General features: G+C 35.8%; 1 protein-coding gene across 9 annotated transcripts in view; it reads left to right on the top strand.

The window, feature by feature from the left end:
- The window catches only part of nav3 (neuron navigator 3), a 424,757-nt gene that overhangs the window by 385,178 nt on the left and 15,577 nt on the right, over window positions 1-24,002 (top strand). For 4 of the 9 annotated variants that reach the window (XM_088647283.1, XM_088647279.1, XM_088647284.1 and 1 more), the window contains 10 exons: window positions 96-119; window positions 1,160-1,183; window positions 1,466-1,543; window positions 8,123-8,206; window positions 12,058-12,169; window positions 13,111-13,232; window positions 15,390-15,413; window positions 16,799-16,971; window positions 19,642-19,795; window positions 23,238-23,427. In XM_088647283.1, coding sequence (XP_088503409.1) covers window positions 96-119; window positions 1,160-1,183; window positions 1,466-1,543; window positions 8,123-8,206; window positions 12,058-12,169; window positions 13,111-13,232; window positions 15,390-15,413; window positions 16,799-16,971; window positions 19,642-19,795; window positions 23,238-23,427 — 985 coding nt within the window. Of the gene's footprint in view, window positions 1-95; window positions 120-1,159; window positions 1,184-1,465; window positions 1,544-8,122; window positions 8,207-12,057; window positions 12,170-13,110; window positions 13,233-15,389; window positions 15,414-16,798; window positions 16,972-17,692; window positions 17,780-19,641; window positions 19,796-23,237; window positions 23,428-24,002 lie in introns of all 9 variants that reach the window. The other 5 variants (XM_088647280.1, XM_088647287.1, XM_088647286.1 and 2 more) reach the window with 4 other exon arrangements.

The raw sequence follows: 24,002 nt of genomic DNA, 5'->3' as shown, positions 1-24,002 counted from the left end.
TTGCCTTACAATGGTTTATTTTCTTTACACTTGTAATTACTTGAGTTGAATTGTAACAAATATTAATTCACGTTACTTATTTCCCTTCATTTCAGGCTGAAGAAAAGGCTCATTCAGAGGTAAGAAAATATATACCCATACAGTACAGTACTGTAAATATAACATCTTAACTTAGGAACAAATCAGTCTTCCGGCACACGAGTTTATTAAAATTTAATTTTAAAAAACTGAATGTTTATTAAAACTAAGACCTGTTAAAATTTCAACAACCCACTAGCCCACAGCAAATGCCATATCCAGTACTTTGTGGTGACGTTATACCTCTATGATAGGCATACAGTACAGCATGCTTTTACCTATCTGGAAACCTCTATGATGTACAAAGTGGAGAATTTGTAATGGTGTTAGGGATGCAGTTTCAATGCAGTTCAGTCTAAAATTACATTGCAAAACTTCTTTCCATTTTGAATTCCAGATTTACTGAAACATTACACTTTTTTATTTCTTAAAAATAAAATATTTTGTCTCTAAATTGCAAGAGATTATAATGCCTGTGGATTTTAATTCCACAAATATCAGTGACCACTTTAAACAACACAACTTTTAAAATCATTGATCAAAATCACAGCTGGATTACACTAGATCAAGTTTCTTTTTGATGAGCAGCGTACAGCTGCTGCTTGCTAAATTATAGTTTACAATTGAAAAATTCACCTAGCAAAACTGTTTAACCCTATGTTGCATTGCTTTTAACACTGAATCATAAATTAATCACTTTGATTATGTTGTTTATTTCCAAACAGCATTTTAACCATTTTTGCTATAATATGATTAGTTTTCAATTTGAAATTATACTTGAACTGGACACACCCTTTCCACTATATATAGAGGTGTAATCTTTCATTATTTGGAATTTCTTTATGTAAAAATACTTGTAAACATACAGCATGAAAGAAAGTAAAGGGGAAAGCTGGTATTTGTTTAGTTGGTATTATTATATTATTGCGTGCAATTTTTTTAACCATCTTGACAAATGATGAAGTTATGTAATGAAAACAGAATTATTTCTTTGCTTGCCTTGACTAATTTTCACAGTTTTTGCTGTTTGGAACTGTAGCATGCAACATAGAGTTAATTTTATTCTTTTTTTTTTGTTAAGGTCCAAACCATCCAAAATGTTACGGTAATCTACCATTTACATTTAAGCTTTGTCACTGTCTTTAATTCTGTAATTTAATTATATTTTCATTTATATTGAGTGCTGAACCTGTGGCACACATACTGTACTCTCTTAAAACTTTCTAGAATGGAAAGCGAAGGACTCAGATATATACAGCATTGTTAACTGTAAAAGTTTCCTCTGGATTTTTAAAATAATTTCTTCTAAGAAAGTACTGTACATTTTACTTTGCTGTGTATAAAAAGGCTAAGCCAGAGACATACAATTTTCTCTTTGTGCCCACAGCAAATTAGAAAACTGCGAAGAGAACTTGATGCCTCCCAGGAAAAGGTTGCTACTTTGACGTCACAGCTGTCTGCCAACGTAAGTAAAGTGACTGATTGGATCTACTATTCATATTTGTAATAGAAATTATGCTTTCTAAAAAACTGCTAATATACAGAAAAAGTGCGTAGTATATAAACTTAAGTATTCAACCTCTTGTAAATGACTGCGTGTTATAGTTTAGGGCTGTTTTTATATTATTATGTGCAATAGATATTTCTCTACAAATCTATTGTATTTAAAATGAAAACAGGATTTTGAATGTCCTGACCAATTAATTTGTGTCCTTTAATGTAGTGCCTGCACACCTGATTTACAGATCGAATTGGCTAATTGTACAAATGTTAAGAATGCCGAAGATGTTCTGCCTTTGTCATCTGTGACAAATTTTGCACACAGGTGGGCTGAAATGTTAACTTAGACGGATAAAGACATGCTACTGTGAGACAGGAATTAGTCACACAAACCTCTCCAACAATCAAGAGTTTTGAAGGAATTTGAAGCCAAGTTTGGAAGACCCAAATGGCTCCTTCCTTTCTGAATTTTGAAGCACATTTCATCAGTTGTCTGCCTGTGAGGAGGGTGATCAAAAGGAGAAACTAAGACATTCTTTATCGTAGTGATCTCTTTAATCACCATGTTCCACAGTTAAGAATGTATCTGTCAAGAAAATGCAGAGCTGTAGAGTTAGGCGAAGTGAAGATGAGCTCACATTCCTTTTTAAGAACTGTCCCTGTGATTTTGTTTGTAGATTAAAATAGTAATTATTTTTTGCAGAAAGTTACTTTCTCTTGAAGCACAATGCTACTGTTTGGCTAGATAACACTTTTCAGAAGAAACTTACAAATGTATTACATACTGCATGCCTATTTCTTTGACTACAAAAGTAGACATGACACTGTTATAAGTTGTATGCCTTAAATACAACCTTATTTTAATTGCATGATAGGGTGTTTGAATTTTTAACAGTGAAATGCCAACTGCCAGTCAACTTCATTTCCCGCTACTCTTTCATGCTCTGATACCAGCAAAGATTAAATGAAAACAGCCTGAAAGTGTCCTACTCATACTGTTGTCCCACAGCACAAAGTGTGAATATCCACTCTAATCTCATCCAACTAATGCGCAAGCTGCAATCATGCTGGACCTTGAATAATACTGAGTCATGATATGGCCACTGTAGACGTGCAGCATATACTGAAGAGTAAGCTGGGACCTATGTGTGCAGGTCTTTGATGATGTCCAGGTGCTGTATATCGTAAGACATTGTGTGTAAAAGCGACTCCTCAGCTACTCTCTCAGAATTAATTATCTTGTTGTTGGATTGTTACACTTGAATCAGAAGGCATGGGTCAAAAGGTGCATCCTAGCGTTGAGCGGGTGGGTCGGGCGGACTCGAGTTAAAAAAAAAAGATTTTAGATCAGGTGAGGTGGGTGTGGGTTCATTTCTCACCACCGCGGACGGGTGCGGGGGAAAAAAAACCGACCCGTGCATCCCCTCTTCTGGGAGTAAAAGTGGAGTTCAGTGAACCCTTGAAGACCCTGCTGATTTTGTGGTGCAGTTTTCCTGCTGGGAATATTCCAGGAGCCATGTACCCTTGGTCTTTTATTGAGCCGTGTATAACAGGAAATGTCAACACAGGTTAAGTCTCCTATGATTGGAGATATTGAGCATAATTCGCCTGTCTGCTGCATCCACAGGTGGTGCATATCCGAAGTGCTTCTGATAAGTGGGTCTGATAAGTCTGACCACTTTATGCATTAGTCACTGCAACAGAAATAAAACACATGAATCTGTATTGCTTTCATGTGTGTACTTATTGCATTGGGAAATGCAAACTCTCACTGCCTTGCGGTTCCTCGCCATGTTGGTGTTCTTGCATTTTTTGTTGCTCTTCAGTCTCAGGGGATAATATGGAATGCACAAATGGGATGTGAGCTCTATTATTTTCTACAGATGCATTACAGGTCCTTGTACTTCATACTCAAACATGTTACAGTAAGCACTGCATAATTATGATAGTCAAACAAATTTTGTTGTTGTACCTTTTAAACTTTGGGTATTGTCATATTTTCTTACTCCAGTTGGTCATGAAAGTAACATTGATTTTCTTTTTTTTTTTTACTTGTGAAGTAGCACTTTTCATTTCCAGTAAAAAAGAAGTGCCAACAGCAGTTTATGATTCTCAATATAATAATGAACTTGAAATGCTGCATATTCTAACAATAAATCTTTTATTTAAAATAACAAGCATAGTAATATGGAATTTATCGTTATGCTTGTGTTTTGAATTCTGGTAAGAACAATGTAAACCATTGTTCTAACCAGAACCATTGAACCAATGTACAGTCATTTAACAGGGCACTACACTACTACTACATGAGACCAGTACAGCCTGTATGAGTGAATTCCAGCATCTGGAATTCTTCGGTTGGGAAATGGCAATAAAAGTAAACTCACGCCTCATTGATGGAGGTACAGTAGAAAATGCTGTCTCAGGCAACATTCGAAAAATATACATACGGACATACAGTATGGATATCTTCAGTGTCATGCACTACCAACCGGAAAGATACCTCCTGGCAGGAAAGAAGTCCTGTTAAATGTGTTGAAGATTATTACTCAATACAAAATAAGGGATTTGGACAATAGAATTTCTTTTTGCTGAAATTTTTCACAACATAACACAACTGCTGTTGAAACCAAGCACCCAAGGCTGTAAACTTCTTTAAGTTGGTGCAGCAGTGTATTCCTTGATTCATCTGGCCATATCACATTTCTCCAATGCTTATAATACTATGGTATTGCCTATAGTATGTTCTTCGCACCATTGGAGTTGTACACATACAGTACATTGCCAGGTGTAATGAGCAGTTTTTTTCACTGCAACCTGACAAAGGAATCCCACTACGTGTGTTCAAGGTGGTCTGTGTTTGATTAAATTTGCAGTCAATTGAGCTGCTGTTGCTTATTTTGTTTTTACCTTTCTAATAGGTTTCCCTTCAGCCAGTTTTCTAATGTTTTCAGGTTTCAGTAGGTTAGAACAGTTTATAATTATCTACTGTACATCAGGAACAGATAATTAACACTGCTAATTAATGCTGCTAATCAAAACATTTACTGTAAGTGTATAAAGACTAATTTTCCTACTCCATTTCATCTACCAATCTCAATACTGGTACCGGTACATTCATTGCTTAAAATAATAAAGCTAATATGTATTGATCAATGTAATGGGAAAACAGAATTTAAAATGTTTATGCTGAAAGGTATGTCATGTTTTTTATCAGTGCAAGTTCACCTTAAAGGAAAAAGAAAGGAATTGAGAGAACACAGACTTTGTCTTAAGCATTTAGAGGTAAAAGGAGCAGATGATTTTCTAATTGTAAAATTAAATTATTTTGAAATACACTTCAATGTTCAAATGCTATAAGGCTATTTCAACGTCAATAATGGACCTTAGTAAACTAATTCAGGATCTTTTGTCAGTGTTTTATAACCTTGAGTTTTTTCTTTTGCCTGGTCTTTTAAAACACCAGAAAAGGTGATATCTGAATAACACCTTTTAGTTTAAGGTGTCCTTGGTTATATCAGCTTCCAGTGTTAGTTACTGAACTCCCGTTTCAGGACAAGAACAAGAAGCAGTTGACAGCCTTTAAGCTACATTTGAATTGAGGCCAAAGCATTTTTGTTCAAATAAACCTATCAGTACAAAGGCCATTCACAGAGGTGTATACTTCTAGTTGTGCAATGTCCAGGATTTCCTTTTACTTACCTTTTGTGTTTTTTAATTTGTGCAAAGAAATGGCCTAGCAGGAAAAAAAAAGCTGCCAGCAGAAATGAGATTGTATTTTGCCTGATGCAGGCTTACATTCCATCTGTTATTACAGAGGTGCTCACATCAGAACTTACACGACTGCCCCTCCCTCTCTCTGATCTGCCCTGCCTTCCCTTCACTCTGTCTCTTGCTCTCTAGTTAGTAAACAGATAAGTCTCGGTGTGTGGACTTCTATGCATGCGAAGAGCCAGAATGTCATTGGAAGGCAAAGGCAACTCGTTGGCAAATTCCATGGTGTGGCCGGTTCTTAATCACTATCCAGTTACTAAGAGGCGGGATGACAGAAGTGAGAGGCTGAGACACAGCAGGAGTTACAGGCACGTGTCAGCAGCTCGTCCCCCAGACCTGTGGGCTGCTGCCCAGCCTTTTCTTCAGACACAGCAGGTGGGGGAACCTTTGCTGTGGAGCACGTTATTGCTGTAGTATGAGGGAAGCAGTTGAGCTACGTGTGTAAAATTGAAGATTATGTGGCTTAGCTGTGACATAATGAATAGGAGTTTTTGTAGTAATAGTGCAGGTTAACTGTCTGATATTTAAAATGTGTTTGCTTGTACCAGCGGGTGCAGTTACTTAATAATAATGGTTTTATGTGAATGTTCATGAGTTTGGCATCAGGAAAGGTCAGGGTAGAGGGTCAACTGTTTGTTAAATAAACATCTAACATATTTTTTTTTGCTAAAAGTTGCCTTTTGGGTTGATACTGTGAAAGATCTCATTACATTTGTTATGCAGTTCTTAATGGACCCACCTGCTATAGTTGCAAGCACTCAGCAGTTTGAGATTTTGTGTATAAGGCTGCATCACAAAGTATGATTTTTAAAGTCTTGTTTGTGTTTTTAATAAACTGGTTAGAGGTTACTTCAACACTTAATTAAATTAATAATAATTTTCAGCACAAGAAGGCTCTTAAATCATAATTGCATCTTAACGGAAGTAAAAAATTAAAAATAATTTTGACGTAGACATTATGCATTGGATTACATTTTAAGTCTCTTTTAAAACTTTTAAAGTCCTTTCAATGACTGACATTTTATTGCTTGGGTATTACTACTCATCTCATAGACTTTATTCGTTTACTTTGAAAATGACTGTTCTTTATTTCAACTGTTACTCTGGGGGTTTGTCAGTCATAATACTAAAATATATCCAGAATCTGCATCTAGTTTGCACTTAGTTTGGGTTGTAATGCCTTTCTCTTTTCTTAAGATGAAGTAAAGTTTGAACATGTAACTTAAAATAGTTCTTGAAACACTGTTCATACATTTATCCAAATGACTGTTAACTGAGCAAATCCAATTTTCAACAATATTGCTGTTAAAACCACCATTTATGTAGCAAATGTACATATGTACCTTAATGCACAATTGGTTCAGTGCCATTTTCATAAATATTTAAATATTTTCCAAGTTAATTTAATGCATTATCTCACATTCCTACATATATTTTCCAGATGTCTAGGATCAGTTTACAAGCACAAGTACTATTTCATATAAGTGTAGATTCTTTTTATCTGACATCAATGCAAAAACGAAATAAAAATAGTTTTTATTTACATATTTTGACCTATATTCCAATTCTGCTCAGCATGAGTTAGCATTTTAAAGCAAAATAAATTAATAGTCAGGCTTCTGTTTTAAAATGCAGTCTTAAAGATAGAAATTATCTCAATCTTATCGAAAGGTTATACTGAAAAAATAGATATAAAAAATCACAGAAAGTACAGTGCTTGCGCAGAAGCAAATATGATTCATAATTAGCAATACAGTTTTACACAGCACTCACAACACTTAGCTCTTGTAGGAATCTATAACAGATTTGGGGTGTGATATGGTGTTTCTTGGTATTAGTTTTAGAATTTAGCTCATTTTGACAAGGGCCTATTGATCAATCCTTATGGATGGCTCTGCATTCTTCAGATACTGTTATAACTATTATAAGGATGTACTGTAAGAGTCTGCCTCTGTCCTATCAGATCTCAGAAACCAAGTCCACATTTACAACAGATGACAGACAAGGTCTTCTCGGAATCTAGCAACTAAAGCAAATCCCCAAACTATAGTATAAGTAAGTTCAGAAACCATAACACTGCTTATTTAAACCGCAATCTGCATCTTGTATTGTTTCATTATAATGGTTTGCTTGCTTATTTTGACAGCCATTAGGATAACGAAGATTTTTTGTTGAAGCTGAAGGTGACAATTAAAAAATTAGTTGTTATTCCTAGTGTCGCAGAAGGAGATAAATACTGCCATGATTGAAGCTGGAAGCATAAATTCAACAGAACTCAGAATTCTTGCCAAGACTATAATTTCTCTTCCTTCATGAAATGGAAGCTGAAAGCTGTGGATTGAATGTGGAATACAGCTTTTATTTGCCAAAAGCCATGCAACATAAAACTTCATTGTGAGCTCAGAAGGAGTGAAGAGGCATCTGAATGCATCAGAGAGAAGTAATCTGTCATTTAGAGCAAATGAAATACTGTAGCTCTAATCGCAAACTGCAGTTGATTTTACTGCTGTTGTCTTCAAATCACATACTGTATGTTTGTAAATTTAATTTGTGACTTTAAATGTGACTTCATACATACCTGTATTTATTTTTTCTCCAGTACCCAGCTTCATGTAACTAGAGACATCCTATGTAACTTTCTCTGAAACATCAAGCATGCCATTATTTTTAAGTTCTCCTTGTGGCTTAGGTGCAACACAATAGATGTCACTTTATGTGAAGTAGAAGTCTGACTTTGAGTAATAAATACTGTAATTTTGTTTTGGCCCAGGCTCATCTGGTTGCAGCTTTTGAGAAGAGCCTGGGGAACATGACGTGTCGCTTGCAAAGCCTGACAATGACAGCTGAGCAAAAGGTGGGTCCCATTTTATACTGACGCACAGCGAAAGCGTGTGTCAAATTTAAGATCAAATTGCAAATGCAGAGTCTGCTTCTCATGATAAAGAATACAATGGCAAATTGTTTTTTTCTCTTCATAAGTTTCCTTTGTGCACTGTCGATGTCTAAAAAAGTCCATGCAAAGTAGTGGGATTAACTCAGACAAGAAGAACAGAAAAAACACAATGCCTCATCTGCATAAAAAATATAAGAATTTGTTGTTTGGATGTTTTAGGTCTGTGAGCAAGGTTGCCATGCAGCGGAATGCTGCAAAATTCAAAGAACAGTGGAGAACAACAATAACAGTTTAAGATAGACCATGTCTGAGAAGGAAGTGAATAATCAACGCAACTACTACTGTCACTTTTGTTTGCTACATTTCCTGAAACATTCTTGACCTCGGCTAGGACAGCATGTTACAATGACATTAGTCATTGTATGTTTTTATACATGGTGAGACCATCCAACCAAATCTGGTTCTGCATTTGCAAGAGCAAAAAGACTTAAGCTATCATTTACTAAATATACTCAGGGAGACCAAGGATCATCCTTATTTAGAGCAGTGATAAAAAAACCTGTTTCCAAAACATAACCAAATTTGGGTATCCCCAAAAATGTTAAACACCCCCTGGACAATGCTTACATGAGTGACTGAGTACCAGATTCCAATAATTGCATCTAGCAGGTGTCATGCAGGTTCTGTTAAGAAAATTGAGGCGAATCATTCAATAGGATTTTTCCTTAAGTTGTAAGGATCTTAGGGTCTGCTCCTGTCCTGTGCCATATGTTTTTTTCAAATTCATCTTAGAAACTGAACCCCATTTACAGCAGACTTCAGGAAAGATGTTATTGGAATACCACAACTAAGTTAAGACCCCAAACTGTAGTATTTCGTATGTATGTATGTACAGAAACCAAAACTTCAAATTTGGAATCATTAAAAGTTCTTCAGTGCTTCCTGCACAACAGTCTAAGTTTTTACAGACTTTACCTGATATTCCATTGACTACTCCTGCAGAGCAGTCAGTGCATGACTGAGCAGCCTTCTTAGCGAGATGAGGTCAGTCGGAATCCCTTTTAGCTTATTCTTTGTTAGGGAAGGAGTAGGAGAAAAGTTTTATGTGTCCCCTCCATTTTGGATGGATCACGAACAAAAAAATAAAAATGGATGAGGGGTTTCACAGAATAAAGAAAAGGGCTTGCAGACAGCAGTAGCTCTAGATCTGAGCTACCTTCCTGACATACCAATGACGTAAACTGGACAGTATCTCTTTGTTTCACATGGAAAACAACTCAAGAAATAGTCATTATCTCATTTAATGTATTCTAAGCATGTGTGAAATTTCTTTACATGCTACTGTGAATTCTAGCCTGATTATGCTAAAATTATGTTGGATGAATCTGATAAAATGAAACAGAACAGCACACTCAGTAGTGTAAACAGTAAATAGTACACTGCCTTTTCTTTGTGCATTTCCATGTTACAAATCTGACACAAGTTTTTGATTATGAGGATTTTAAACCTTTTCAGCATGCTATTTTTAGGAAAACTGTAATATAATAAAAGCAGGAAATTCATACAAACATTATTGCCTCAAGGCCTAAAGAACTCAAAGAGCTGCAGAAAAGATTCTCAGAAAGAAAAGCCATCCTAGCAACAAGATGAACACAATAGGTCAACTAACCTCTAGTGATTTGTAATGGTTTTTATATTAAGTAGAAATCCTTGCTAATATTTTGAAATGAACATTACATTCCATTAAAAATAAGGGGTAATGAAAATGGAGAAAATCAGAAAATGACCAAGTGGATAAATCAATAAGTAAAATAAATAATCATAATGATTAGGAGGTACAGTAGATGAATATGAATTCTTTGTTCTCTGGAAAAAAACTTTGGTGAAATAGTAATAACTCAAGCACACTGAGTCAAACAGATATTTATTAACAGCAACAATATACACGCTAACCTACATATACCATAAAAATACAGTACTGCATGCACGTTATGCTATTTACAGATTTACGAATTAAGTGTCTCATAGGCCTTACATCCTAACCACCCATGAAAAACCCCAGACCCCTACCATGTATTCAAGCTCTTATACAGTATAATGCATACAAAGGCCAAAAGAAGAGATAACCTGCCTAAACTTAATAGAATACAACCTGCAGTTAAATCTCTCTGCACCAAATAAATGGAAACCTACTGTATCTCCCTCCCTAAACCCACTAACCAGGAGAGGTAGTTTTTAACCAAGGGATACAGCAAATCAAAGTTCCTGACAACAACAGAATAGCAAGCTCTCCTAATAAGGTTCAAATACTTATTGATTGACACTTAATCATTTACCCAGAACTTAATTAATGAAGGTAAACTTTACGATTGATGTGATCACTGAATCTGGAACCACTACATCCCCTTGCTTTGAAGCTGGAAATGTTGACGCAAGCCGGGTGTTCCCCATTGTATCTATATTCACTTCATAACAATATCAAGATCTGAACATTAGGAATCTGATGTGAAATTAGAAATTGGGAATGGCAGGACTGCGCAAGAAAATTGTGGAGTCATTTGAAAAATATCTGGTCCAATGACTTTCAAAAGAGATGTGATAAGTTATTTTTACATCTGTACTGTTAACATTAAAGTTGCTCTGTACCATCATTATAAAGGTCTCTGATTTTTTTTACAAAAAAAGTTCTAAATAACATTAAATTCTTATTAACTTTGATAAGATCAAGTTTTTCCTTGTTAATTTGTCATACTTTTACACTGGTTTTTATCAATACAAATTTTTGGATAGACAATGGTATCATCTATGAATATCTTTTTTTTTTCTTATTGCAAGCTTATTAACCCAGTGCAGAATTGTTTTTTTTTGTAGTTATTATTGTGTTTTCACAACTTGAAGCTACATTTTCTTCACTCTGTAGATGTTTTTTTTAATGTTTACTAATTGAAGGCTTTTCAAGTTTTACTAATTTCAACAATGAATACATGTGTCACTGTAAAGGAAAAAATGTTCGCCAATTTTTAAATAAGCCTTTGTTCTGAATTACCGTACCACCACAAGCTATAAATGAAATAATTGTTCTTCCAACTTAACGGAAACAGAAATTCTTAAATTAGAAAGGGATTAGTCTCCTAAATCTTTAACAGAACAGAGCAGTGTACTGACACCAAGATTAGTGAGCAGACTGTGTATATGTAATGCTTAAGATAAAATGTGATTTTCTTTCTACTTTCATTCCTTGCTAAAATAAACAATCTTTGATGGTTTTAATTCACACTTCATGAAAGAAAGTTATTAGGGAAATCTTTGTTAAATGTGTCTCATCAGCTAACAAACCATTAATGTAAAAGGAAACTCTAAGAATTATTTGTGGAAAAGGAATCACATTACTCTTACTTATCCTAGTAAGTTGACCTTTATGTATTATGCAGTGTAGCTAAAAAGGCATATTGTAAAAATAACTCAAAACCTTATTATAAAATACATTTCCTACCCCTTTTACGTATTTTGTGCATGTGTTACTTTTAGTTTTTTAGGTTTGAGGACAAATGCAGTGTGTATTTTTGTTTTTATCAAATTATAGCTGCTCACAAACTCTGCTAGATTACATATTTGACAGTTCTTAATAAAAAGAAGGAATTTTCAAATTGCAGGTATGAAATACGTACAAGTTGGTGTAAAACTAAAGAGAAGCACTTCAGAGATGACTGCAAAGTTACACCAAGAAGACCAAAAAGCTATATGATAGTAAGGATTTAAAAAGCTACAGTATGTATAGCAGGCTTAAATTGTTTTTTATTTTAATCTCTTAGGAATCTGAACTGGCAGAGCTGAGAGAAACTATTGAAGCACTGAAAACACAGAACACTGATGCACAGGCAGCCATCCAGGTTGCACTGAACGGCCCTGACCACTTACATAAAGGTACTCATGGAAATACATACTGCATATACCTGCTGAAGCTGCATGGGTGGGCGGATATTTATTGCCATTCAGCCCACACAGTATTGTTTCATAAAACACCCCCGCCTTTTTAAGAACAAGGAAGGCATTGTATAAGAGACATGGTTCTTTAAATGTTTTGAATTCTATACTAATGTGGAATGACAAGGAGAGACTTTTTATGACCGGCCTTCATCGAATACACGTGACAGCCAATGCTGGTAGAAATCAAGAATTCTAGCAGTTCTTTGGGTGTTTTTTGAATCTGTCCTCTTTTATATACTGTCCATGTTAGGTAAATGCAAGTGTTATTGATAAATCATTGCATGAGAGAGATACTGCTTTCTTTTTCTCAACGTTCCACAAAATCTTCCCCTTGCGGACTTTATGCACCTTTCTTCCCCCCCCTCATGTGATCTTGGCTGTCTAATCCCTTTTTACTCTCATGAAGGAAACATTGTCTTATACAGACAAAATTGCTGGATATAAATGGCTTCTATCTGAAGCCCTAAATACAGCTTAGGTTGCACAAGAGAATGTTGTGCTTTTGAGATCATTAAGACTTAAGTTTATAATTATGTTTTCACCAATGCAGGTATTAATTTGACCAAAGTGGCTATTCAAGAATATCTATAAAATACCAGTTTACCAATATTTGTGATATTAGCATCTGTGGTATCCTTTCTAACTCAGAAATGATGATAAATAAAAGAATCAATAGCAGAGCCACATCAGTATGCAGTGTGTATGTAACTGTTTTGTTCACAAAAAGAGAGACATTTGTCATGTTGTGAAAGTTTGTGTGTTTTCTTTTATCTGTATGAGAGATGGGAGAGAGGCTGGGGGAAAAAAAAAAGCTAAATAGGTACATACTGTACAGAGATTAATTGAGAATTCTCAATGAATTCTTATTGAATTTTCAGACCTGCGAATAAGGAGGCAGCACTCTTCAGACAGTGTGTCCAGCATCAATAGTGCGACTAGTCACTCTAGCATTGGCAGTGCCAATGACGCGGAAGCCAAGAAGAAAAAGAAGAAGAGCTGGGTAAGAGCAGACACCACAGGAGACACTCCAAAGGCGGCTAAGATTTCTGCATTGAATACGTTAACCACACAGAGGGCTGTATTTGTATGCAGGCTAATTTGCGTTATTGTTTACCTCAAAAAGGCCATGAATTTTCATTTCCTCGATTTGTAATTCCACCCTCTTTCATCTTTCATATCACTCTGGCAGGCCAAGGCTGAAGGACACAAGGTGAATATAAAGTTAGCACCGTCTTTCAGCATGTGTTTTGGAAAGAGGGAACAGATGATCAGCAAGCACAGTAAGCTGTGTAGGTGGCAGCACAGCATGTACAGCACTGCTTCATTGCACTCGGCCTTTAGTATTTCTCTTGATGAACGGACATCTTATTCAAGATTATTTTCTGTCCATAAAAGATGAAAAAGCACTACAAATTGTTGTTTTTTTCCTTTCTGGTTGAAAAAAGCACTATAGAAAGCTGTAATTACCTGACTTTGAAAAACAAGTGTGCCAATCCATTCTTTCAATGATTTTATCTTGTTTATTCAATACCAGTTTGTCAAGAGCTAGTCAATACAATTTCCAGCACTTTTTTTTTAACTGACACCCACTCATATTTCTTATAGACATTCAGTGTTTTCAAGGAAATTAGACATGTCTATAATGACTATGTTTTGTACTATGTGCATATTATTTATTTTATTTATTCACAGGACTGTTGAGGGTTAAGCTGTTGTGGCATTTTGGCCTCATAACTTTTAGATAGTGATGCACAATGAAAACACAATAATTTACCTTTTACTTCAATAGCTCTTTGGGCATATAGATAATGTTACAGTATGTTGTTAGCTTTTTTGCTGCATCAGTATACAGGTATTAATTACAATCCTGCCACGTATTTACAAATCCCAAATACTTTTGTTCAGCTGTGATTTCTGATTTACAATAGTCTAACATGGTGTTTTCTTATCTTGAAGAAACCAGCCTGGGGGGTTGAAATATTGAATAAACCCATAACAAACTAAAGAGCAAATTATACTTCTTATTGAAATATAAGAATTGGTCCATTAATACCTACCAGGACAAATTTAAATCAGAACTACAAATCTAAGAAAAATCCACATAAATTAAATGATAGCAGGTTACCGGGCTGCAGAATTTGTCTTAAGTCACTATAGCCAGAACTAAATTAGTGAAAGCAGGTGTTGAATGGAGAAAGTGTTGTAATAGACATCTGTGTCTGAAGGTATATCGTGAGCCAATATTAAAATATCAAAATCAAATCAAATATCAAAAGCCAATATTAAAATAGTTCTAAAATGTACACAGCTTGTTGGGTTTAGCAGTTTTCAGTTTCTTGGGTTGTTCTCAACAAAATGGCATGTATATGTAGGCTATCAGTATAGAAACACTACAGTATTATTAGGTTATTTTTAAATTTTCAAATAATCTATCATTTATCATTATTAATTTTAATGTTTATGTATTCCATATTATCTTGACTGCCACCCTGCTAACAACCCTTTGTTAAAAGTCTGACATGCATGGTATAAGATTTCACTGTTCCTCAGGATCACTGGGACAAATTTTACTGGCATTGCTTGCTTTTGGTGGTATTGAATGCCATCTACTTTTCAAAGGTTATACTGTACAGGACATTATGATCATCATGTAATGCACAAAGCCAAAATCAGTGAGATTATCATTGAAATTATAGTGCTGTTACTGCAATTACAGCACTGAGTGTCTTTTATAGAGCTTATCAGTGCAAAGCGACACTATCATGCAATTGTGAATGAACCTTCATTTCTCCAGTCCCCCCCATAGATAAGGACGACACAATGAGAGAGAAATGGATGCAGATTGCCTCCTGCTGTACACACATCTGCCAATGTAAATTTGAATCTGTAAACCAAGTGATGAGAAACGGAATCCAGTGTGTCGGAAATGTTGGTAAATGTTTGTTCCTTAGAGGAAGAGTGTTGCCAAGGGAGCGACGCAATTCCCATACTTTAAAAATGCTAGAAGTATTCACTTTTAAGGTGAAGTGTAGTCATATGAAAATGCCATCCAAAGCTGTAATGGTCTGGGGCTGTCACATACTGTATACAGGGGTTCCTGTTTGTAGACAGCCTGTACCAGAACAGCATTGTAATAGTGAGTGTGTTTTACCTCTAGGTTGCCGATTCCATTCCTGCCCAGGTCAGTAGTGTTTGAAAGTCCTGTCAGTCTGACTGCTGTGGGAGATCCCCGTGCCCTCAGCGCTGATAGCAGTGGACAAATGTTTGCATGGCAACGGCCCTCCTTCTATTTAAAACTGATTGGCACCTAATTCATAGTTTGTATTTAAAGAGGCCCTGGACTGAAAGTACCTGAACGCTGAGCTATTGCTGCGACAGCAAATATCTTGAAATGCCATTTCAATGTATTTGTTTACAATGTAAAAAAAAAATAAAAATAAAGTACGGCATCATCCAAAAAAAGTTTTTGTTTATCATTCAATGCACCTAAAATAATGGAACCTTTAGTCTCTTAAGTAATATTCAAATATGAGACATACTGTACAGAAAATGACCTCGAGTGGAATAAAAATGTCATCGAGTACATACTGTACGTAAATGCAATTGAATTGTAGAGAGACAGGGAAGAATATGAAATCAGCAGCAAAATGTTGATATGTGTAATACCTTCATTTAGGAAATGGTGAATGCAGGAAAAGATTAAGGCATTCTAGATATTTATTCCTAAATTATCCTGAGGGAGCTTTGTTAATTCAAGGTAAGGGTAAAATGTAGCAACGTTTGAGCTGCTCAGTGAAAGAATTGTCATATTCACTTTCAAGTACTTTCATCTCACTCTTCCATGAGCCCCGCCAAACAGAGAATGCAAATCCCCCTCCCTGTATGTAACAAGCTTTTAAAAACTTAGTTTTATAAGAAGCTGAGTATTTTGTTTTATTCTTTTTTCAAATGTGTATTCGAAAAGTAGCTTCCATTCAAAGTAACATCAAACTTTCTAAAAGACTTAAAATTTTCACGCATGAATATAAAATAGTGCATCAGTCTTTATATTTCTTCCAAACTGTTTTTTGGTTGTTGTTGTTGTTGTTGTTGTTGTTGTTGTTGTTGTTGTTGTTGTTGTGGTTGTGGTTGTGGTTGTGGTTGTTTTATAATGGAATGCTGAGCTTTAACTGAACCCCAGTGAGCAGATTCAATACTGTAGTATCCTCATACAGTACATCCAGTGCAAAGCAGATCTGTTTTTGTAAACCAAAACAAAGATGTTTGTAGTTGTTTTAAACACAAAAAAATAAAAGCTGAATGTGTTTTCAAATCTTTATTAATTTTCTTCAAAACCTCTTTGTTTTGCCCTTTGCAGTTTTGCTTCGCTAGAATTACTTTACCAGTGGGATTACACTGGCCTAGATTGAATCTGCTCCCAAGTCTCCTTATGAGATGCTTTGCTTTCCTTTTACTGACCCGAGGCTGAATTTCAGATAATGGTAATGAACTGACTAACCCTTAAGGGACTGTATTTCTGGTCATGTGTATCTCAAGAACTAACTGCAATTGATATTTCTCTTACAGCTAAGAAGCTCCTTCAAGCAGGCATTCAGTAAGAAGAAGTCAGCCAAGCCACCATCTCCACATTCTGATATAGAAGAACTCACAGACTCTTCCCTGCCTTCCTCCCCCAAGCTTCCTCACACCACAAAACAGACAAGCACTCCTTCCATGAAACCCTCCCAGTCAGCATCTGAGTAAGTTCCATCACTGAATATGTGCATGTACAGTAGCTGACATGGTATATCTGGTATTATAATATGTGTTGCAAACATGCAGGGCTTGTTCAGCTCTTCCTTGATGTTGTGCTCTAGTCTTCAGTTATGTGTTCACTGAGTTCTGGTTGTGATAGCTGTAAGTCCTGGTCAAACCTAAACACGATTATAGCAGCATTTCTGAAAACGGGACGTGGCTAACTGTTAAGAATATTGTATTTCCATATTGTTATCTTTACATGCAACACAGAAGGCTTTGTAGAGTTCGTAATTTGTCTTGAAGTCTTGAAATGTTTTTGCCAGAATTGTTTTTTAAGAATGTTTTAATGGACTACAGTAGTTATTTTTAGTAAATTAAAGGGTTTTCAAGGAAAATAGCAAACGTAGTGTGTTCCAGATAGCAAAATGTAGTGTTGCCAAATTTCAGTGTAGATCACAACTGTCTTTTCTTCATTGAATGTTCAGTCACCCTTATAGTATTGATGTCTTTTGAACCTCACTCCCAAAAATGGGTTCTATATTAATATACCCCTTAGTGAAATACATAGAACGTGAAGTTATGGATGGGTTTCCACTGTTTCCATTTTCCTTTCAGCTGGGTTTCTCAGTTCTAATTTTGTTTCACTTTTTCTGATTCTTTGTTTTTTTTTGTTTAAATCTGTACCATATGCTTTATTCCTCATTTCTATGCATCTGTTTATAGCAAGTGTGATTGTGCTAGCAAGTCATCCCCCATTTGGATACCAAAGAAAAGGCAAAATGGCCATGTGATCTACAAGCACAGATCTCGGTAAAGGATGGTGTGCTGCATGCTTTGTTGATTTAGTGTGGAGTGCCTTGATGTTTTTTCTGTTCTTTGTCTGTTTTATAAAACATAAATATTCATCACGCGTAAGAAAAGATTTGAAACATTTTCTGTCAAGAGCCATCTACAACAACACCTCAGTTTCTGCTGAATCTGTATGTGCTTCTAATTACATTTCCCACCACTTCTTCTCAGACAATATCAGTTAAATTGTCACAGCATGTCTTCTGTTTATTTAATACCATAGAATCCTTTTAATCAAAACCAAGAAATAGCCATAATATTTTAACACAATAAAGTCAAGAAACATTAAGTTTCTTCCTGGAAACAAAAGGAAAGGACAACAGCAGTGCTTCCCCCTATTAATTTCAGCCCCTGTCTATGATTCCACTCCCATGAGTCTTGTCAGCCTGTGAGAGATTTTCCTCCCTCTGGAGGAAGAAAGATTGAAAGGCATGCAAACCCTTGGAACCTCTGTGACTCTCAACTCCCAAATAAAGGAACTTTTCTGTCCCTCCTAATTCTAAATTTGAGCAGCCTCTGTGCCCCCTCATTATTGTATGAAGAGCACAGACTACAGAGGTCGTTCGTCATTCCACAACCTGCCTTCATGACTTGAGCCCCTTTTCACGATGACTTTTGTCATGTAGGTTTAAAAAGGTTGATCCACAGACTTTTGACGTTTGAGGGGGCAGAATCACGGATTTTGGACTGGGTGGGTCCAGAGTTAAAGCAATAGTTTGTTTACAGTTTGGCTTTTCTAGATCTTGTTAGTTCATTTCCAACTGGTTGTTCTTCCACCTCCGAGCTGACATTGAAGGAGAGGGCTTTGTTCTCTTTTGGTGAACAATACCCATTGCTAGGGCATGGTGCTACTGTATGTCCCATGGGCCGGCAGAGGTGCTGAGATCTGTAATAGCTACACCTCTAGGTACTGAAAAAGGAGGTGAAATAACAGAAGTTTGCACTCCAGGAAACCATCATAGTAGGATATTGGATTAGTATTTAGGTCAAAGTGAGAGTTAAACTGCTTTGGCACAGCCTCCATGTAAAATCATATACAGGCCTATATACTATACTCTAGCTTTATATACACCTGGGGGTCAACCATTAATGTAGTGTCATTAACCAAATAACATTTATTGAATTAAAAGCGCTGCTACTTTCTCCAAAAGGAGACCACGTAAATTTATTTAAATTTTAATTTTGTCTGGTTTCTAGAAATTAGAATGTGTGCTTTGAAAGTATATGGAGTGGATGATAACATATTAGGATTTTGAAAATAATTCCAAGCTCTAAGTTTTGCAGGTAAGATTCTGTATGGCTGAAAACTAAATGTACATTTTCTTTAGTTCAGTATTTTATGCTGTGGTAAAGATTGTTTAAATGCCTAACGTTGTGCTATAATACTATAGAATAGATATGAGGTGAACTATTTAGGTATTAAATTATGTGGGAGCAAACTGTAATGTCAGTAAGACCTTATGTTATCAGTGTTTGTTTTGAATATTTGTGATTAGTAGTTGGACTGTCTACTACATATTTTACTAAGACAGCACAGAGCAATGTCAAGTTGATTTCAAAGGTAGCATGTACTTGTAGGTAAGATAAGATTGAAGCCAAATCATTTTTAAACTTGTGAAATACTGGAGCTGGCAAGTCCCTAATGATCTTTTTTTAATCTTTTTTTACTCCTTGTTTTTAATATTGATGGTATTGTAAGGACCCTTTGGTGTGGATTTGAAGACATCAGCCTTGTGTTCTAAATTTACTCTGTTGGTATGAGGAGGAATCTCGTCTCCTCCGCTGAAGCTGGGGGCTGTGTTTTAATTGTGTTTCTCTTGCAGGCTGTGCGAGTGTACAGAAGCAGAGGCAGAGATCATCCTTCAGCTGAAGAACGAGCTGCGGGAGAAGGAACTCAAACTGACGGATATTCGGCTGGAGGCCCTCAGCTCAGCTCACCATCTTGACCAAATCCGTGAAGCCATGAACAGAATGCAGGTTTGTATAGGTCTCACTGAACCTTGCAATGGAAGACGTATAGTAGGTATAGAGTTGTATGTACAGCATCATTATTATGTTAACTGTGCTGTACAGTATCTTGACAGTTGCTTTCAGTGAATGAATTTTGTTTTAACCATGTCTAATTGTGATGTTCAGTTTCAGACATACTGTAGTGTTTCATACGAGTCTCTTTCAACAACATTTCCTGCAGGTGTAAGTAGGACATTTAAACATGATTCTAAAAGTGGTGTTCTTTCAAAGAACATTATTTTATTGCGACATATGTTAAAACATAAGAATGGAACCACTCACTATGATTATTTTCAAGTTCTCTTTCATAGCTTGCCAGTAAGAGTTTAAAACATAACAAAGAAATTAACCTGTATTATTTTTACTGTATTCATACAGTGTTTTATGACAAAGACATTTAAAACATCCCAAACTGAAGGTTAAAACTCAGTAAAGTATAGTGGCAAATTGCTTCTTAATGATAAATGAGGTGACTCAAATCCTTAGGAAAACCTTTGGCCATCTCTGCTTTTGTCATGAAACTGGATGCAACCACTGGTAAAAAAAAAACCCAACAAGATTGTTTTTAGCCACTCCTTTACAAACTTGTCCTGCCCCAAGGCCTCCCACTCACCTTCACCTTACTAATAGAATGGTAACAAACTGAATACCTATTGTACCTGTAGAAAATAGTCTTTATAAGCGCAGGACAGAAACATCAAATAGGTAAATATGTAGGTAAAATACCTGTCTCCACCAGTACAATATAAAACTGTTTGGATGTTAAAATGTCTGGATTAAAGTACTTAATTCCAAATGCCATGGACAGAAGTTTTTTTTTTTAATCACATGATAAATGTAAGAAGAATCTGTGGCTTTCCAAAGCTCTGCATTTTAAGAGCATTTTTGGAAACACTTTTTGCAAAGATTTTCTTACAATGTAAAAAAAGAATGAATGCTTGTATGTGCTGTTGTTTCAGTTAATTCATATATGATATAGATAATATTAGAGATATTAATATACTTCACATACAATATGAGTACTGAATACTGTATGTGCACACAAATTCTCTTAACATAAATGAATGTGCACATTTTAGAATTGACAGAAGACTCAATGATTACACACTAAATACCAAATGAATGGTAGTATAACTGATATTCTGGTGTTGGCAGTTAACATCACATTTATAAGATGTGAAAGGTGTTTTAAAATTATGAAACCACTTTAAATAGTGTCAGGTGGCTATGTGGCTATTTTCTCCTTTAAGATTGCACAACAGGCTCTTTAACAGGCTTTCCAGTCTTTCAGAAGTCTTAAAAATGTTTAATGATAAAAGAATTGCAGAACACAAAAGAAAACATCATGTGCTATGAACAAAATGCTATTATTTCAAAATCCCAAGGAAGTCACATGCTTTTGTGTGAGTGGGCTAAGTCTTATCAAAGTAAATCAAAACCCTACCAAAGGGATGTATTGCACAAGAGAAAATAGAAAATTAAGAGGTAGCTTTTACTTTTTGCTCTAAAGGCAAGAACAAACTCATATTATGTGTTTGTGTAAAGTTTGTACCAAATGGCATAACAGCAGCAGTATCAAAAGCTTATTTTACCAGCTGAATGGGTGATTGAGCACTGATCAACAGTGTCTAGGATGGAGGAACTTTCTGACTGACTGTAAGACAGTCTGTTATTATATTACCTTGATATGGAACTAATGTGATGTGCAGGGATTTTGCAGGAATAAGCAAATGCTTTGTGGTCTGAAGCAGGGTGACTGAGAGGTCATAGCTGGCTAGTGCAGGGCTGTGCTGATCCCCAGTTTCTATTTGAACTGTGCAAGCATAGTAATCACTTGGCACCACTGAGGATTTAACAGAGAACCCAGGCTTTTGCTTATTTAGCTGTCAGCGACTGTTAATATCACCAAGATCCCGTTTCCAGTTGAGCGAGAATGAAAAAGGACAAACTTAGAAGGAAATATTTCACAAAGGGAGAGTGAGTGAGCTGTTTATCAACAGCCCAAACTCTTACATATTACCAATTTGTACGTAATGTAAAAGGGCTTGTTTTGTCTCTTGTAGGTTTATATTTATTCCCAAGCATCCCCACTCCAGACCAATGTTTATGGAGATAACATAGCATACCAACTTATGGAGCTAATTACAGCAGAGACTCTATTTGCTTCATGTATTGGCAAATATGTTCAATTTCAAATTGTGTTTGCAGGAAATCACAATATTTTTAATATAAATAAATGGAGCATTCGGAAACATTCTTGCTGATATTCAAATATTTATCTGATTGGAGCTACAGTTGAAGTTAGACTTAACAATTACACTGAAGTTAGTTGACAAGACCTCTACAACCACTGGGAGATAATAAACTGCAAGCAGTGACTGTTATACTTTTGTAAAGGTGGTTTGCAACACAGTAATGCAACAAAATACAAACTCATTAAATGCAAACCACAGCAAGACAAAACATTGTTTTCAACTAAAGACACTTTGCTAGCAATAGAGAGACTTTAATAAAGGAAATGTGTGTTGCTTCTTAAATTCCAAATGGAAAGGAAGTTTGCAATGGAGGTTACTGGTCACATTCAACACTGTCAACTGACAAATACACATGAACTACACATAAATGTATTAGTTTTGTTTACAAATTTAAGGTCGGTGTGGCTTGGAGTGCTTCTCAAGTTTGGTTTTATGGATTCCAGCAAAAACTGTTACAAAAGCTAAAACCAATCCTTCAACAACTAAGGCCGATAATAAAATAATAATCATACCTCAACCTCACACTAATGTAAATAGTAAAAAGAATATTGTAAACTTTTTTTCTCCTATTTGTTAAAGAGAAGGCCACATAAATATTTATGATCAAATCCTCCTTGATGTTTCATAAAAATGTAAAAGCTATTTTCTTGCATCAGGCTCTTTAAAACTAATCTCAATCAATTTCATTCACCTAAAGAATTGTTTTCCAAACCATTAGGCTAAGTGGTCAAGGTAATTTTTCCCTGTGTGTAACAGTACATAAGAAATGCCACAGATGAGTGGAGCCATTTGCCCACTGAACTCATCAGGTTATGTTTTTGTGTAGTCCCATAACTGGTACTGCTTGTACTCTAAACAATCCCCCCTCCCATGTATGAAATCTCGTTGAAGCCCTTCAATATCTGGAAAGGAACGAATTCTAAAAGTTAAAACTAACCATGCAAATTTAACCGGTATGTTTTTGGGAGTTACATAGGAAGAAACCAGAGCATTCATTAAAAACAAACGTAAATATGGGGAGAGCATGCAAATTCCACACAAGCAATATTCGCTAGTCCAGAACTGTTCCGAGGATCCTGGAGCTGTGAGACAGCAGCTCTAGCTACCACGGAGCCATGCTGCCCATTGACAATATCATGTCCCGCGCTTCCCAGAATGAAATTGAACTACTGAAAGCTGAAAATGACCGGCTGAAATCAACTGGAAGCACAACTCCCGCAGCTGCACCCGCAAAGGCAGGACGCCCGCCCTCCGAGACCTCAAGCACATCCTCCTCTTCCTCGTCCCGGCAGTCACTGGGACTGTCCCTCAACAACCTCAACATCACCGACACTATCATGTCAGGTAAATACATACTCTGGTGTGCTGCATGTATGTACTTCAAGGTAATCACTTTCATCTCACCTACATTAATATTCTAATAACATTAGATCATACAGTAGTAGTAATTCGACAACATAACCTTGAGAGCAGCATAGTTCGCCTAGCTATTTGATTATAAGTTTAATTTCACAATGACTGGAACGTAATGTGTACTGTAAGTCTTTAAAAAATCTTTAAACAGACTGCTAGTTATGATATACAGTAATATTATCTTTAAATTGAACACCACCTGTGTCTTTTAAAAGTGCCACTTTCTACAAGTTGCACTGGTGTAGCCTTCATACTGTACATTTCAACCTTTGCCTTACTGTCAAGGGCAGGGTGAAAAAGTCATTCTGTAAATGTAGAAAAGATTATCATTCTGGATTCCTGATTGACAAAAAACCTTACAGTAAGTTGTTATGCCAATTCAGACAGAACAAAAATAGTAATATCTTATGATGGAATTATGCAATTTAAGTTATGACAATTCGGACAGAATATACAGTATACTTATATTTATCTGCATAATTCCATCTTTATTGTTTTTCTTTATT

The sequence above is a fragment of the Lepisosteus platostomus genome, chromosome 9, assembly GCF_059453375.1.
Source record: "Lepisosteus platostomus isolate fLepPlt1 chromosome 9, fLepPlt1.hap1, whole genome shotgun sequence".
Taxonomy (NCBI): domain Eukaryota; kingdom Metazoa; phylum Chordata; class Actinopteri; order Semionotiformes; family Lepisosteidae; genus Lepisosteus; species Lepisosteus platostomus.
The sequence above is the reverse complement of the archived record's forward strand: the minus strand, read 5'-3'. Positions and strand labels throughout refer to the sequence as shown.